Genomic DNA, 17,766 nt, shown 5'->3' on the forward strand with positions numbered 1-17,766 from the left:
GGTGCCGAAAAACAGGTGTGACCACCGTAAGTGACAAATACGCGAAAACTATAATAATAATAAAAAAGAATCGGCAGGAGTTCATCTCAGAGGAACAGGAAGCATAAATATAACACAATTGAAAAAGGAGGCATCTGAAGGTATACAGCACGTTTTACTATGAAGATGAAGCATTAATATACAATGCGTTTGAAAAACAGCCTTCATTACATTATTATATTTGTCAAATCAGCACTTCTAAGTATTTTTGATAAAAAATTATATTCCCTCTCCTTGTCAGATACGTTTTATTTAGGTCAAAATTGTTGGCAATGTTTATTCATTATTTTTTTTTAATTGGAAATGGCCAATTGTGCAGATAGGTTTGTGTTATCTGTTTGTTTATATTCTCTTGGCAGACCAACACTTCGTCTTCCTCACTACGAAAAACCAATTTAAGAACTTTACTGCCTAATCTCTCAATTCACTGTACACTAATTATGATGATATTAGTTCTTTATATTCACTCCACAAGTGCTCTTAGTATTAATTGAATACAAACAAGTGCATCATAGTATGAATAATTGCATAGGACTTGAAATCCTTCATCTTTGACATTCCTAGGACATCTATGAGATCCAGATGTGGCAAAGAATATGTAAGAACAACAATCATGCAGGTAATAAGCAAGTATTAATATGGACACTCGTCAATTGTGCACTTGTATTTATTCTGCGATAGAGGTTATTTTTCTTATCTGTTCATTACTTGGTGGTATTGCCTTGATGCTAGTTCTGATCACATATGGGCACTGCCAATATCATGGTCTGCAGAATGCATTTTTGTCAATAGGCCTATTGATTGTTTACATTCCTGCATGTTAGGTATGCAACAAACAGATACAAATCCACAAATTAGGTAAAACAAATTACAGAGTTGTTATATTCTTGGCAACTTCTTTCTAATGCGAACCTTGTCGGTTACAGGAGTTAACCTATGTTTATGACAGTAAAATGTATGCTTATATTGTCTTACGATAGGGTAGACAGAAAGGCACTGTGGGAGGTTATGCAGATATATGGGATAGGAGGAAAGCTTCTAGGAGCTGTCAAGAGTTTTTATGAGAGTAGTAGCGCTTGTGTCAGAATTAGAAATGGAGAGAGTGAGTGGTTCGAGGTAAAGGTGAGACTTCGTCAAGGATGCGTTATGTCGCCCTGGCTGTTCAAATTATACATGGATGGGTAGTGTGAGAGGTAAATGCAAGGGTAGTGGGTCAGGGATTGGAGATGGTTAAAGAAAATGGAGAAAAGTGGGAGGTGAGCCAGATATTGTTTGCTGACGACACTGCGCTTGTGGCAGGATCGGAGGAGGGACTGAGGAAGTTGGTGACAGAGTTTGGGAGAGTATGTGATAGAAGAAAGCTAAAGATAAATGTGGGTAAAAGTAAGGTGATGAGATGTACAAGTCGTGAAAGTGGCAGTAGACTGGAAGTGAGCATTAAGGGAGAGCGACTGGAGGAAGTAGATAGTTTTAGATACTTGGGTGCAAATGTGGCAGGAAAAGGTGGAGGTAGAATGTAGATTGAGAGAAGCGAGTAAATGCCTTGGTGGATTGAAGAGTGTAATGAGGAATAGATATTTGGGAATGGATGCTAAGAGGAGACTGTATGAAGGAGTGATTGTGCCAACAGCACTGTATGGGGCAGAAACATGGAACATAAGAGAAGAAGAGAGAAGGAGTTTGAATGTGTTTGTCTGAGAAGTATGATGGGGGTTACTAGGCTAGATAGAGTGAGAAATGAGGAGGTGAGGAGTAGAACAGAGGTGGAAAGGGAGTTGGGAGATAGGGTTGATGAAAGAGTATTAGGATGGTTTGGACACATGGAAAGAATGAGTGAAGAAAGACTAGTAAAAGAGGTATGGAAGGTAGATGTGGAGGGAGTGAACATGAGGGGATGTCCTAGGATGAGATGGATGGATGGGGTGAAAGGGGCTTTGGGGAAGAGGGGAATGTCTGTTGAGGAAGGATGGGAGAGGACAGAAGACAGGGGTGAATGGAGAATGGTTGTATATGGATGATGTTGTGATTGCATGAGGTGGAATGGGCGGGGGGATGGGGTGTGAGGTAGTATGTGTGAGCAAAATTTGATGCAGTCCGAAGGGATTTCTCCCCGTCTTCTCCTTTTATGCAATGGAGGGATGGAGAGGGGGGGTCGCCGATTTAATGAAGTGGCCTTGCTGTGGATGTACTGTGTCCTGTGACACTGCTTCTGATCCAGGGCAGTGGACAAGGTGCAGGGATGACCCGTCATCCAGGAGGTGCTAAGATAAGAGGGAGGGTGGAGGGGTGTGGAGTGTATTCAGGGATGGAATGGGTGGGAATGATTTTATGCCTTTTCCTTTTTGGCTACCTCCCTTATAAGGGGGAAAAAGCCTTGGTATATGTATGTATGTTTTAGGTTTGAGGACGCCTGGTATGGTCAATTGGAATGTTCCAGAAATAGCGTCGTTCATCATAACCTAACCAAAATGTATTCATATGTTGTCTTCGTGATTCAAAAGTAAAATTGCCAAGGACGTAAACAAGTTTTCATGAAGAGAAGATTGTACTTCATTTTTAGTGACTGATTTTACTGAATAACCATAACTTAAAAAGCTTCTCCCACCATGCTCCTCGTTTTAGTAGTTGATAGACTCAGAGGGGGTGGGGTGAGTCTAACCTAACTTAGGTATAGGTAAGGCTGGGTAAGATTCGGGTGAAAAGATTTTTTTTATGATGATAGACATAAGCATTTTAGATTAATTGTGATCTAGTGGTACTATTTCTGCCAAAATTCACTCATTTACTCCCCAATCCTGTGTATGTTGGGGGGGGAGGCACAAAGGTGTTTTCTAATGAATGGAAACCAGTAAAGGATTTGCAAGAATCGGACAAACACATTTCTGACATCCATGATTATTGGTTGCTTGTAGACCTCTGCAAAAATTTGACCAAGATCTCTTATTTCCAGTTACCTGTACTGTTGTGTCCTTCATTATACTTATATTATTATCATCATGATAATTATTATTATTATTATTATCATTATTATAGATTTAAATGAGTGTATAGAAAGTTTAGGGAGAAATGTCAGTGTAGTGGGATTGGGAGATCCTAAACATAGGGTAGGAAATGAACCAATAGATGGAGTGGTTGGGAAGTGTGAAGTTCCAGGATGAAATCGTAGTAGAGAGATGATGGTGGAGATGTTTCTAGAGAGTTGGTGATAGCAAATATGATATTAAGAAAGTCAAGTATAAGTACACATGGGAGAGGGTGGTGGATGGAAGGGTGGTAGATATGGCTTTAATGGGCTATATAGTGGTAACCAAGAGAAGAGTTTTGGATGTACATGTTCTAAGGGGAGAGTGGGGGGGGAGATATCTGATAACTTTTTGGTGGAAGGTAAGATGTGAGTGGAGGATAGATGGAGAAAGAGGAAAAGGATTGAAGGTAGGGAAGTGCTTAGAGTAAAATGCTTAAATGAGAAAGAAAAGGAGTGCAAGAAGAAGGTGAGAATGGAATGGGGGGGAGTGAACGATAGAGTAGAATTAGGAGGGGAGGAGTAATAAGGATGGTTCAAGGAGGTAGTCACAGGGTGTGCAAAGATGGTGTGTGGAAGAAGGAGGGCAGGAGGAAATAGAAGGAAGGGTAGTGAGGGGTGGGATGATGAAGCAAAGAAGGTTGCAGAAGAGAAGAAGCAAGCATTCACAGATTGGCTACAAAATGGGATGAGAGGTACAAAGAAAAGAGAAGAGAAGTAAAACATAATATAATTAAGCAAAGAGGAGAACAGATGTGAAATGGGGTAAGAGTTGGACCAATTTTTTTTTTTTTTCTCTTTAATAATAAAAAGATGTTTTGGAAGGAAATTAAGAAAGGAAGAGGAGGCAAATCAAGTAGAGAAGAAAAGGTAAAAGGTACAGATGGAAAGATAATAATGGAAGAGATGGCAATAAGAGGAAGATGGGCAAAGTATTTTCGAAAGTTGCTAAATGATAGGGAAGATGGGCAAAGTATTTTGGAAAGTCGCTAAATGATAGGAAGATAGGGAGGGAAAGGTAGTTGTAGTGGGAAGCGCTAAGAGAATGACAGTTATGAATGATGAAAATGAAGGAGAAATAAGGAAAGGTAAAGTGAAAGCAGTTATTAAAATGATGAAAGCAGGTAAGGCACCTGTGTTGGAGGGGTGTCATGTAGAGTGTCTAAAAAAGGGAGGTACAGTGAGGTTGTTTAATATTTGCCTAAAAGAGGTTAGAGTGAGGTTGTTTAATATTTGTCTAAAAGAGGGTAGAGTGAGGTTGTTTGATATTTGTCTAAATGAGGGTAGAGTGCTGTAGGATTGGAGGAATTCCTGTATAGTTCCACTTTATAAGGAAAAAGGGGACAAGTATGAGTTTAATATTTTCAGAAGGATTAGTTTGTTGATTGTAGTTGGGAAGGCTTATGGAATGATTTCAATTGAGAGGATTAGGAGAGGAAGAGAAGGAGTAATTGGCGAGGGACTGTGTGGGTTTAAGACGGGTTGCATGGATCGGATTTTTGTGGTAAGGCAGATGTGTGAGAAAGCCTTAGGAAAAGGTAAGGGTGGTTTTGGGCCTTTATGGATTTGGAAAAGGCTTATGACAGGGTAGGTATTGCAGAAATATGGGATAGGAAGAAAGCTGTTAAGAGTAGTCAAGAGCTTTTATGAGAGTAGTAGAGCCTGTGTTAGAATTACAAAAGGAGAGAGTGAGTGGTTTGAAGTAAAGGTGGAACTTCACCAGGGATGTGTTATGTCACCTTAGTTGTTCAATATATACATGGATGGGGTGGTGCAAGAGGTGAATGGAAGAGTAATGGGCCAAGGATTGGAGATGGTTAAAGAAAATTGTGTAAGAAGTTTGTAGATATAGGTAGACAAGTGAGGTAGAAAGAGGGGTAGATAGGGTTTCATTTTAATTGGATCAACTGTTTGGTAAACAACAGTTCGTAGGCAAAGATTTCACAAGCTCGCTCTCTGCCTTGAGTAATAAGAATGGTTGGAAGCCTGGATGAGGCATATATCGTGCTTTTGCTGATGCAACCTAAGTAAATATGCTGTGATTCAAGATTACTTAAGTAAACAATATTGCATACAGACCTGTAACAACAATTCTGGTTGGAGAAAGGATGAAACAGAAAGTTCAATTGGTTAATGATTGTAAGGTGGGAAGGTTTTTAAATATAAAGTTATATATCAATGGACTAAAAAAATCATGTCGTCACTGCAGAACTGACATAGGACCTAAATTGAGTTGTCTTGACAGGAGTCCCTTGGTGTACCTTAGAGAACCAAGTGTAGTAATATTCGGGAAGAAAAGAAAGAAAAATGAAGCTCCTTTTAATTCCCCCAATATAGAAAATATAGTGAAGTGAGAAGTAGATGCCAGACAGTACAAAATATAATTACTAAGTGAAATCAGTCAGAAGTTGAATAAGTTGAATGATTGAGTGGGTAACAAATAACATTAATGACAGTAGAGGAAGTAGAAAATTAGATATGGCTACGGGTGTGTGAAGAGACAGGTACATTGAACTACAGGACTATGCAGTACATGCTGACTACGAGGGGATGAACTACAAGCAGCATTGCGCACAGGTATGAGGACTGACTACGAGGAGTGAATGAGGGGAACACAATATGGTCGACGTACATATAATGACTACAAAGGAAGCAGTCAATTCAAACTTTAATAACCTAAGTTATGTGCACTGGTGTCTTATATCATGAGATTGTCACCTCACAGTGTAACATTTCAAAGTTGTCAGGGGAAGAAAATACAGTGGCAGTCAATAGGTTTCTCGGTTTGATAAATGCCTTAATAGTGACAAAAAGCATATCATGATAAAAAGAAAACAAATTTTAAAAGGAAACGTAGATCCTAAGAAGGGTAGGGCTAGGCTTATAATAAACTTCCAGCAAATGGAAGATATCACCAGATATGAAAATTATACGGAAGCATTTTTCAAACTTATTATGTCAAAGTGTCATCAGGATCCTATTACCGGTAGGTCTTTGGTTAGAATGATAAAAAGTAAAAACAAGTGAATCAGACACAGAATATTTAGCAAAATTAGACAGATGGTCTAAGGGCATGATTTCTATGTTGAAGGATTCAGATTGGATAGAAAGATCTAGTGACAAGATAAATGTTTCTCGTGTTGCTAGGTTAATAGCAATTGCACTATTGGTGCATAATTGTGATGAGATAACTGCAGAAAAGCTGTATAAAGATATCAAACAAACCATGGACTTAGGAAAGATTACTTCCTACAAGGTATTGTGAATCTAAAGCAATTTATCCATGTGTCATGACATGGGAATGGAACAGCAGAGAAAAAATAGGAATTCTAGGAGTGATTAGAGAAACAGAGAATCTGAACAAAGAGTTAGAAGCACTTCAAGGAATGCTAGAATTCAATATTACAATTATAGTAAATAGGGGCATAAAGCACAAGAGTGTTATTATGAGACTATCTGTAGAAACTGCAATTATGAGGGTCATGATGAGTATCATTGTAGAAACCTACCTTTCTGTTTGTATCAGCAGAGAGTAGGACATAGAACAATGCCAAATTTTTGTATTCACCCATAAAAACCAACATCAAAGACAACTGCAAATTAACTATAACAATGGGAAGGACTTCTGTAGGACCCCTCATTGTGGGTAGAGTGTTCAATAAACCTATTCAAATATTTATTGATACAGGATGTATAGTCAATGTTACTTATAACTAGCAAATTTTTAAATTTGAAACCAGAAGTGAAAATCTTGGAACCAATCCATTAGTCATTGCAAGGGTAACAGGAAGTCAGTTAAAAACATTAGGTAAGGTTGAATTAGAGGTCATTTTATATAGAAATGGGCACTTAAACATTTCAGTAATAGTTGTATAAGAATCTGTTTTCCCAGGAGATTCATTGATAGGATTTGCAACTATGAGAAAAGAGGGGATGATCATGTCTTGCTGTGTTAGGGATCTTAGTGAAATCACAGTTAATCCCATTTTTAAATCAACTAGATTTAGAGCCAGTATCTGTGATAAGAGAATTTATTGAAATAAATAAGGAATATAATAATGTTAGATTAGATGGTAGGGGGCAGAGCAGTCTATTTAAGAACAAAGAAAACAATTGGAAGAAAAAGTCACATATAGTGAACCCAGCTCAGGTGTTCAAGAAATCCAAGAAATTACTCGGATTTCATCAATTTAGAATAAATCTTTGCTAATTGTGGAAGGTGGCATAATAAAGTTGATGTTATTACACTCCAGGGCAATTAACAGAGTAGAAGTGCAATAGAAAGAAGTCACTGTAGACTCTGGAATTTAACCATCCCAGCATCAATTATGATAAAAGGTTTGAAATTAGACTCAGGGATATATAAAACACACATAGTCTTAAGAAAAGGTACACAAAAAGGATGTTTTCAACTTTGTACAAGACCTATTAAGATTTTAAAGAGTACTGAGGAGGTGGAATCACCAATTTTATCAATCTGTTTAATTCAGGAAGAAACAGATTTGGGAGAGAAATACAAGAATCAACTATAACCTACTAGTTGCCCTGAGTTGGATGAAAGCTTGGTTGCATTGCTCTTGAAGTGTAATAAAGCAATTGCTTTGCTGGGGGACATCTTGGGCAAAGCAACTGTTTTAAAACATCAGATCAAATTAAAACCAGGGACCCAACCTATTTATATACCTGCCTACAGATTACGATATTCCAAGCCATTGTAGATAAATTGATCACTGAAATGTTATCGCAGGATATAATTGAACCTATTCAAAGTGAATGGAATTTCCCTTTGATTCTGTTGCCAAAATCAGATGGTTCCATGCATCCAGCATTGATTATAGGGAATTAAATAAGCAGACTATACCTGACAGATTACTGTTACTGGTAATGGCTGTTTAGGAACCAAGAATAAGTATTTTAGCACTACAGATATCAAATCTGCGTTTTGGCAGATCAAGTTGCATGAAGATTATACAGCCATTTTGTCAGCAGTGGGACACTATGCATTCAAAAGAATGCCTTTTGGGCTATGTAGTAATCCATTAGCTTATATGAGATTAATGAATACAAAACTAGATGGATTGTTAGGAAACACTGCCAGTATATTTGTAGATATTTTAGTAGTTTCCCAAACAGTGGCTGAGCACTTTAGGAAATCAGATTTGGTATTCCCAACATCAGTTGAAGCAGGATTGATAAACTTGAAAAATGTAAGTTTTTGCAGGACAGTGTCATTTATTTGGGACTTAAGATAGACTTGGACTTAGTACACTAAATCCAAAGGTAGAAGCAGTAAAGAGCTATCCAGTTTTGTATAGTGTAGGAGAAGTTAGATTTTTTTTAGATTGATAGGGTAGTGAGTGTATCAAAAAATATGCTGGTATAGCTAATCCATTAAGTTCTTTATTGAGGAAAGATTCAAAGTTCATTTGAGGATCTGTGCAACAACAAGCTTTTGACAAGTTGTTCTCCAGTTCTCATATTTCCTGATTATGATAAGGAGTTAATTCTTTGTACTGATGCATCTGACACAGGGTTAGGAGGTACACTGTTGCAAGAGAGAAACGGAACATTGAAACCAATAGCTTACACATCAAAACTTTGTAATAGTGAAGAGAAAAACTACTCCATAACAGAAAGAGAAACCTCAGCAGTGATATGTTCATTAGAAAGTTTTAAGGATATACTGGGCTATCCAATCAGAGTGTGGCCTGATCATACAGCTACTAAGAAATCTTATGGGCAGATTAGCCAGATGGTTTACTACACTTCAGTGTTATGAGATTAAGTTTGAATATATTCTGGGTAGAAAGAATGTTGCAGCAGATGTACTAATAGCCAAGCAACATCAGGGTTGATAAATTTCATCTGCAGTATAGATGAACTAGTAACATTAGATGAGGAAATGATAATAAGGGAACAAAGACAAGATAAGACTTGGGAAAAAGTAGCCCAGAATTTGATGAGCCCAAGAGGTATTCCTCCAAAACTACCAATAGGGTAAAAAAGTAGAGGAATATCATTGGTACAAAGGGTTTTTGTATATAAAAATAGTTTGAGTAGGAAGGATGTTTCTAGGGGCCCAGTGAATCAGTTGGTAGATCCACAATCTCTTGTACCAGAGGTATTGAAATAACTTCATGATAGTGACTGTAGTTCACAGCCGTAAAAGGATAAAGCTTATGGACAAGCACAACTTAAATACTTTTGGCAAGGTATGAAGAAAGATGTAATTATATAGACAACTTGAAATATGCTGAGGTAAAAGGAAACACACCTAAACCTTCTCCTATGCTATCATATCCCATCTCATAGAAACCTTGGGGAAGAGTTCATGTAAATATACTGCAGTTATCTATGTCTGAAAATGGATATAAATATGTATTTGTTGCTGTTAATTATCTTTCAAGATTTTGTATTTTACAACACATGCTAAATAGGAGAGCTAAAACAATTGCTTCAGTAATCTATGATCAGATAATCTGTAATTTCACTACTCCTAAGATCTTAGTTTCAGACACTGCTACTGAATTGAATAACAAAAGTTTGGAAGAATTATGTAGGTTATTTAAAATAAAGTAAACATTCTAGTAAATCATCCTCAGAGCAATGGAGTTGTAGAGCCATTAAATAAGAAAATTATTGCATGCCACATGGTATAACTTGGGATAGTTGGATTCCTTGTATGAAATGTACCCTAGAGACCCAAATTAATACAGCTACAGGAGAGACACCCCATTTTATTATTTTTGGGGAAGACAAAATTCTCCCATATGAAATCTTGATTGCAGAACAAAAGCCAGTGTATAATATAAATGATTACATCTCAAATATGATACATTTCAAGTTATACATCAAAGAGTTAGAGAGCACATGGAAGAGTTTACAGAAGAGATGAATAAGCAACAACACATAATAGCACATGAAATAGAAATGCAAATAGGAAATTTGGTCATGGTCAAATTACATACAATCCATAATAAAATTTCACCAAGGTACTAAGGTCCATATAGAATAACTTATATGTGGAAATAAATACAATATTTTACACTTGGAAATTAAGGAGGAGTCAATTAGACATGTAGATGATTTAGAAAGGACTTAGGTAGAATTTAATGATGATATTTTTTTTTTCTTTTTCTTTTTTTAGGGAGAAAAAACACTGCATAAGTCCTATTGGGGAAAATCTTAGTTCTGATGAGTATGTGAAAATGAATACTAGATTTACACTTAGAAACTAGGGAGGAGTTCTTTAGACATGTAGATGAATTAAAAAGGACTAGGGTAGAATTTAATAATGATGATAATTGTGTTATTAGTTATTGTAAAACAATTTGGGGGGGGGAGAGAAAAAAGCACACTGTATAAGTCCTGTTGGGGAAATTGTTAGTTCTGGCGAGTATCAGGAGTATGTATATAGCATTATATGAGAATTATTAATTTTGATCATTTTTATAAATTAAAATCTGATTAATTTGATTAATTTGTATGGTGAATGCCTTGGACTGGAATCGTGTTTGACCTGAAGCCTTGGTACTGCATCAAGGAAACCTGATAATAGTGGACTGTATCCTTAGTATAGTTATAGATTATAAAAACATATAGATAGTAAAAGATAATGCTGACTCCATGAGAGTGAATTTAAATTTAATCAAGGAGAACCTCTCCAATAACTTTTTTTCAAAGGATAATTGGAAATAAAATAAGTGAGATAGAAAATAAAATTTATCTCATAGATTCAGATTAAAAAAAGAAAAATGGTAGACAAAAGAGAAATGTGAATGTTGTAGTTTTAGGAGCTCTTGCTGGGTTAGAAATATCCAGTTTTGCCTTCTTTGCTGATTTAAAGGTTTCTTCTATGAATAAATTTAATGAGAAAGTAGTAAAAATTGATAATGTACAAACATGTGTAAAAAACATTGGTGATTTGATCTCTGAGATTACAGATAATTTAGAGAAATTCAGTATAAAATAATCTGAACAAGAACTCCTTACTTCTTTTCTCACTACTTGATCCAATGCACTTGAAAATAACAGATGCAGTATCAGTTGGAATCCTTTGTACAAGATTTAGTTCTAGCCTATTCTGGTCAAGTCACATCCTCTCTTCTCACAATACCTCAAATTATTAGGATAATTGACTCAGCTAAGAAGGATTGTAATTTCAAACCTTTGATGAAGTAAATGTAGCAATCTGTTACCCATTACTAACTGCATACTCAAATGTTTCTTCAGTGATAATAGAAGTTCCTTTCTCTTCTGACTTTAGATTTAACTTGTACAAGCCGAAGGTAAAAAGTTCACTTTCTGAAGTGGACATACCATTTGTATATCAACTTAATTACATCCTTTCTCTAGACAACATAAAGGAGAGTACAATAATGATGAACTTAAAAGTTGTAAGATCACTAATAGGAATCTTTGCCTGTCACTCTTCCCTTTTTGTGTTCTGTGAAGCATTGAAAAATTCTTGTGAAGCTTCACTTGTTAGAAATGTGTTGTGACAAATAATTGTAATTACAAAAAGACTGTGGTAAACCAGGTTTCTCATAGTAATATGGGAGGTTTCCATTATCTATTTTTCCCAAACAAGACAAGAGTTTTAATCATTTGTCCAAATTTAAGTCCTAAACTGGACTAGGTTGAGGGTACTATCTCAGTTTTTGATGACTGTGAAATACATGCATGGACACTTCCCACTATTGCTAACACCCTTATTACTATACATTTGACTGAGGTATCTTACCTCACAAACATAAGCATTATGTTGCCCAAAAACTCTCCACCTTTGAAAATTAGGAAAAAATCAACATTGAGATCTTCCTTAAACAATTCTTCAACCAATTATATAATTATTTTCAGTGTCCTCATTTTGTTATTAGTAATTGCTGCCCTAACATCATTTGTAATATTTAGGAAGATGAGGACATCAAATACTAGTGATAATTTATTGGCATGATTTTTTTTTTCTTTTTTTTTTTTTTAAAGGGTCAGTAGGTATTTGGCGTTACATTTGTACTTCATTTTTGGGTTATCATTAGGTGGATGATACCATCCATTGAAGGATATTTATTACAACCTTGTTCAGGCAGTTTATGCTGAAATATCTTTAATTACTAATTTATAATGTAGTATACCAAGACCTGTAGAAGAATCTGTTTTCCCAGGAAATTTATTGATAGGATTTGCAACCATGAGAAAAGAGGGCATGGTCATATGTCCTGCTGAGTTATAAATCCTAGTGAAATCAGTAGAGAAAATTGGGAGATAAGGCAGTTGTTGTTTGCTGACGAAGGCGATTGTGGCAGGATCAGAGAAGGGATTAAGGAAGTTAGTGATAGAGTTTGAGAATGTGTGCGAAGAAGGAAGATGAAGAGAAATGTGGGTAAAAGTAAGGTGATGAGGTGTACAAGGGGGGAAATATGACAGCAAATTGGAAGTATCTTCTGTCTTCTCCTGTCCTTCCTCAGCAGACATTCCCCTCTTTCCCAATGCCCCTTTTACCCCATCCATCCATCTCATCCCTGGCCGCCCCCCTCATGTTTAATCCTTCCACCTCTGCCTTCCACACCACACCTTTTTTACTAATCATTCTTCACTCGTTCTTTCCATGTGTCCAAACCATCCCAATACTCTTTCTTCAAGCCTATCTTCCAACTTCCTTTCCACCCTCGTTTTCCTCCTCACCTCGTTTCTCAGTCTAGCCAACCTAGTAACCCCTATCATACTTCTCAGGCACCTCATCTCAAACACATTTAAACTCCTCCTCTCTTATTTTCCTTGTTTCTGCCCCATACAGTGCTGTCAATACTATCACTCCTTACAATCTCCTCCTAGCATCCATTCCCAAATGTCTATTTCTCACTACACTTTTTGATCCCGCAATGCATTTACTTACTTCTCTCAATGTACAATCTACCTCCACCTCTATTCCTCCCTTTCCTGCCACATTCACACCCAAGTATCTAAAGCTACCCACTTCCTTCAGTCTCTCTTCCTTTTTATTATTATTATTATCATTATTGTTATTAACATTATTATTACTATTATTATTGTTGTTGTTATCATTATCATTATTATTATTATTGTTGTTGTTATCATTGTTATTGTTATTATTATATATTTATCTATTAATTTTTTCTTCTTTCCTGTGGCTTCTTATTTCTCTATCAACTTTTATTTGACCAGTTTCTGTTTTTTTTCAGCTTCTGTGCTCTATCACTTTAATGTTTGTTCAATCATCCATTTCTTCTTTTAACCTTCACTGGTAAGAACTGTTTGCTTAATTTGCTGCACTTCGGTTGATACTTGAATGTGTGTCTTCATTTTCATCTTACTCTTGAAATATTAGCAAGTAATAGACTTTGTATTGGAATTTTATAGAAATAGCGTCATTCACCATAACCTGGAAACTTAATATTTATGATGATTTACGAATACGATTGCTACGAAGCACAAAGATTCAAGCAAATGACTTAAAACTCATTTGAAGTGGCTGTTGTCACTGAATAACTATAACTCAATGAGCTACTCCAACCATGCACCTTGTTTTAGTATTTGATGGAAGGTAGAGGTGATTGTCACACAAGAATGACAAAAATCAATGTGCTATATATATTCTTATAGGCTTAAGGTGGTATTTCTGTGGAATGTCACTTGCTTTCTCGCCAACCCTGAATTGGAAAACAAGTGATTTGCTGTAGAGATATCAGATTTCCATGCATCTCTGAAATGGTGACTTATGACATCCTTGATTGGTGTGGGTGTGTAGTGATTCTTTGCAGATACTTTTCACAAATATTTCTTATTTCCAACTATGCTATTGTATCATACATTATACAAAGATATCTTGTTCTCATATCCTCTATTTCTTTTCAGTATTTATCTAGCCACTCACTTTTCTTCTTATTTCCTGATTAATTCTAACTGTTGCAGTCTTTTTTGTTTTATAGTCTGCACAACCACATCATTTTTAATATATGCTTAAGCTTCCACTTCTTCTTCAATTAAGCTCCTTTGATACGAGCTATTTGTTCCCTTCACTTACTGCATTTTGGCTAATGCCACACTGTATTTGTATACGCTCGTGTTACTGCTATTAATACTCTCAAAAAGTTAGATGCCGAACTTTTAATATTTTTTTTTCAGTTCGAGGGGTAGATATCAACATTTTATTGGACAAGGTTTCCGAAGACTCCATATATTGATCATATAATAAAGAGAATCACGCAATGACCCACACTGGAGAGAAGCCTTTCGAAAGTGACCAGTGTGATGTAGCTTTCTCAGGAAAGAATGCTCTCGAGCGACATGCGAGGACTCACACTGGAGAGAAGCCTTTCAAGTGTGACCTGTGCGATAAAGCTTTCTCGCAAAAGTGTGATCTCAAACGACACGTGGTGACCCACACTGGAGAGAAGCCTTTCCAATGTGATCTATGTGATGCAGATTTCTCACAAAGGGGTTCTCTCAGACGACACATCGTATCCCACACTACAGAAAAGCCTTTCAAATGTGACCTGTGTGATGCAACTTTCTCACAAAAGAGTTCTCTCAAACGACATATAGTGACCCACACTGGAGAGAAGCCTTTCAAGTGTGACATGTGCGATGCAGCTCTCTCAACAAAGAGTGCTCTCAAATATCACGTGATGACCCACACTGAAGAGAAGCCTTTCAAGTGTGACTTGTGCGATGCAGCTTTCCCACTAAAGTGTGCTCTCAATCAACACGTGATGACCCACACCGGAGAGAAGCCTTTCCAATGTGACCTGTGTGATGCAGCTTTCTCACGAAAGAGTAATCTCAAACAACACGTGGTGACCCACACTACAGAGAAGCCTTTCAAATGTGAGCTGTGTGATTCAGCTTTCTTAAGAATGAGTAATCTCAAATATCACCTGACGACCCACACTGGAGAGAAGCCTTTCAAGTGTGATCTGTGCGATGCAGCTTTTTCAAGAAAGAGTAATCTCAAATATCACATGATGAACCACACTGTAGAAGCCTTTCAAGTGTGACCTGTGAGATGCAGATATCTCGGGAAAGAGTAATCTCAAGCAACACATGGTGACCTCACACTGGAGAGAAGCCTTTCAAGTGTGACCTGTGTGGTGCAACATTCTCACAAAATGGTACTCTCACTCAAAGGGCACGTGGTGACCCACACTGGAGAGATGCCTTTCAAATGTGACCTGTGTGATGCAGTTTTCTCACTAAAGAGTAATCTGAAACGACACGTGTTGACCCACACTTGAGAGAAGCCCTTCAAGTGTTACCTGTGTAATGCATGTTTCTCGTATAATAATAATAATAAGAATAACAATAATGATAATATCAGACGTCATTTGGTGACCCATACAGGAAAGACACCCTTTCAGCTTTCTCGCGAAGGACTCATTTCAAATATCACGTAGTGACTCACACTTCCTTACAAAAGGTTGATCTCGCGTATTGCGTAATGATCCACGCTAGTGAGAAGGCTCTCCCATGTGACCCGAGTAATTAAACTTTTATGTATGATGGTACGTTTAGGTATTAAGCATTAATCCATTGTTATAGCAGTTGTGAAGTTATTTAAGTTACCTGGGATCGGCCCATTGTGTAATTGCATTTTTGCTTCTTCATAATTAAAAGAGTCTTGAGTGTTCCGTAAAGTGCACGAATATTCTTGTAATTACCAAAAACAAAAATGTCGAGAATATTAGAGAGTGGCGTGACGGATACAGTTCTGTTTACCTTAGCATTTTGCAAAGTTGTCGGGAATATACCATTGTTATTTGTAATTTGTATTACTGTAAATATAATTACGATAATCTATTCAGCCGTGTTTATTGGATACCTGGAGATACAGCACCAACAGTTTAGTGAGGTTTTATCAATAGTGATATCATATTGCATATGATGACTTGCTCATTGCTGTTGAAAAATAAATCTAAGATGTTTGTTGGACGGGTTTTGTTATTTTTTGTGTCAAGAAGTATTTGTTCGTGGTGTCTAAGAGTATTTTTGATAGTACTTGTTCTCAAGTACCTACTGAGAGAGAATTTCATGGATATATCATTTGTAAAATGTACTAATATCCCCCCATGACTTCTAATGCGTTTGTTCCCTCTGTATAAACTGCAGTTGTTAACTGATTTTTGTGCATATAACACCTTTGAGTCTTTTATAGGGCAATGTGCAAAGAGATAATTTAACTTGAAATTAGAGCTAACGACGACACAAACAAGGAGATTGATGGTCTGAAAAAAGAATAAAACATGGTCAGAAATGAGAATGAAAGAATAAGAAACTGAGAAAAACACAAACGAGGCCTTAAAAAAAAAATGAAGCGAGCAAATATAGGCGGTGACTGAGAAAGCTGGAGAAACGACCAAGGAAACTGATCTCGGGGGGTGGGGGGGGGGGTGGAACAAGAAAATCAAAAGTTAACCTTTAAGGAAATAGTACAAGTGGAAGAAAATGCCAAAGAAACAAGGAAAAAGAAAATTGTGTCAGACAATGGATAAAAAAGTGCATTGTAGTTTATGGTATTAAAGAAAAACATACAAAAAGATACCAAAGAGAAAAAGATGAGAAAGAAAATACAGAAACAATTCTGAAAGATACAAGAGGAGGGACAGGATATGGACAAGGAAGTTGAAGAAGTACATAGGATGGGACAATACTCTAAAGAAAAACAATATCGGTTACTAAAATCAAACCAAGGTCTCAAATGATAGCAGAAGCACTATCAAAAACAGCAAAGCTGGCAATTAGTGAAAATCATAAAAGTATGGATGAAATAAGCGAAAAAAATGCACTTAGAAGAAAAAAAAAAGATAACGGAGACTGAAAATAATGATTTTTTCCGAGTGCTGGACCTGAGGCTGAAAATTTATATATATATATATATATATATATATATATATGTATATATATATATATATGTATATATATATATATATATATATATATATATATATATATATTTATATATATATATATATATATATATATAGGAAACGTAATAGGCAAAAAAGAACAAAAAGTGAAAAATAACCTATACCAACATAGACGGCATGATTTCAGGAGAAAACGAATTAAATGGGAATTGTGGAAACGAAATTAAAAAGTCCTCTACCATCTAACACTATAGGACAAAGTCTATACAACCATTGGATGAAAAATAGAAGGTAGAACAGGGGGGATGAGTAATGATTTTGACAAAGACAGGCTTAAATGTGACTAAGACAACAGAAGGAATAAATAATGTGGAATTGATTATGCTAAAAGTTGTAAACAGTGACGCGAAAAGTAGACAATTTGTAGTTATATATGTACGTACCCACCCCCAAACACAGTTTTGGACAGAGACTGATCATCCAAAAATGTTGGAGGACGCAAAGAATGCACTGACTGACTGAAAGAAGGGAACGTAGTTATTATGGGTGACTTTAACTCAAAAGAAATATGTTTCCTGTGGGGCTCCTCAGCGGGTAAAGTGCCTCCTCCGCAATTACGTCTTGATCCGGTGGGATGAGGTGCTATTGGGAAAATGGGCCAGTTCCAGCCAGCCTGTCAGCGTACGCCATGTACATGTGGGCCTGGTGCTGGAACATGTCTGCTAATGTACATTGCAACGGGTATTCGGGGGAGGGGAAGGTTACGATGCGTGTTTCAGCCGGTAAGGACGGGCCGTAGGCCTCGCACTCCTCACAAGACCG

At 36.7% G+C, this 17,766-nt stretch overlaps 1 protein-coding gene across 2 annotated transcripts; it reads left to right on the forward strand.

Moving 5' to 3' along the window:
* Positions 1–10: 10 nt before the first annotated feature.
* LOC143031603 (uncharacterized) lies at positions 11–16,044 on the forward strand. 2 transcript variants are annotated; one of them, XM_076195674.1, is made up of 2 exons: positions 11–140; positions 14,207–16,044. In XM_076195674.1, the coding sequence occupies exon 2, from the start codon at positions 14,290–14,292 to the stop codon at positions 15,076–15,078; it is 789 nt and encodes a 262-aa protein (XP_076051789.1). In that variant the 5' UTR covers positions 11–140; positions 14,207–14,289; the 3' UTR covers positions 15,079–16,044. The 2 variants fall into 2 exon arrangements, with proteins under 2 accessions (XP_076051789.1, XP_076051788.1); XM_076195673.1 differs by lacking the exon at positions 11–140 and adding an exon at positions 171–658.
* The last annotated feature ends 1,722 nt before the right edge of the window (positions 16,045–17,766 follow it).

This window comes from Oratosquilla oratoria, chromosome 12 (genome assembly GCF_046742065.1).
Source record: "Oratosquilla oratoria isolate Oo_2021 chromosome 12, ASM4674206v1, whole genome shotgun sequence".
Lineage (NCBI taxonomy): Eukaryota > Metazoa > Arthropoda > Malacostraca > Stomatopoda > Squillidae > Oratosquilla > Oratosquilla oratoria.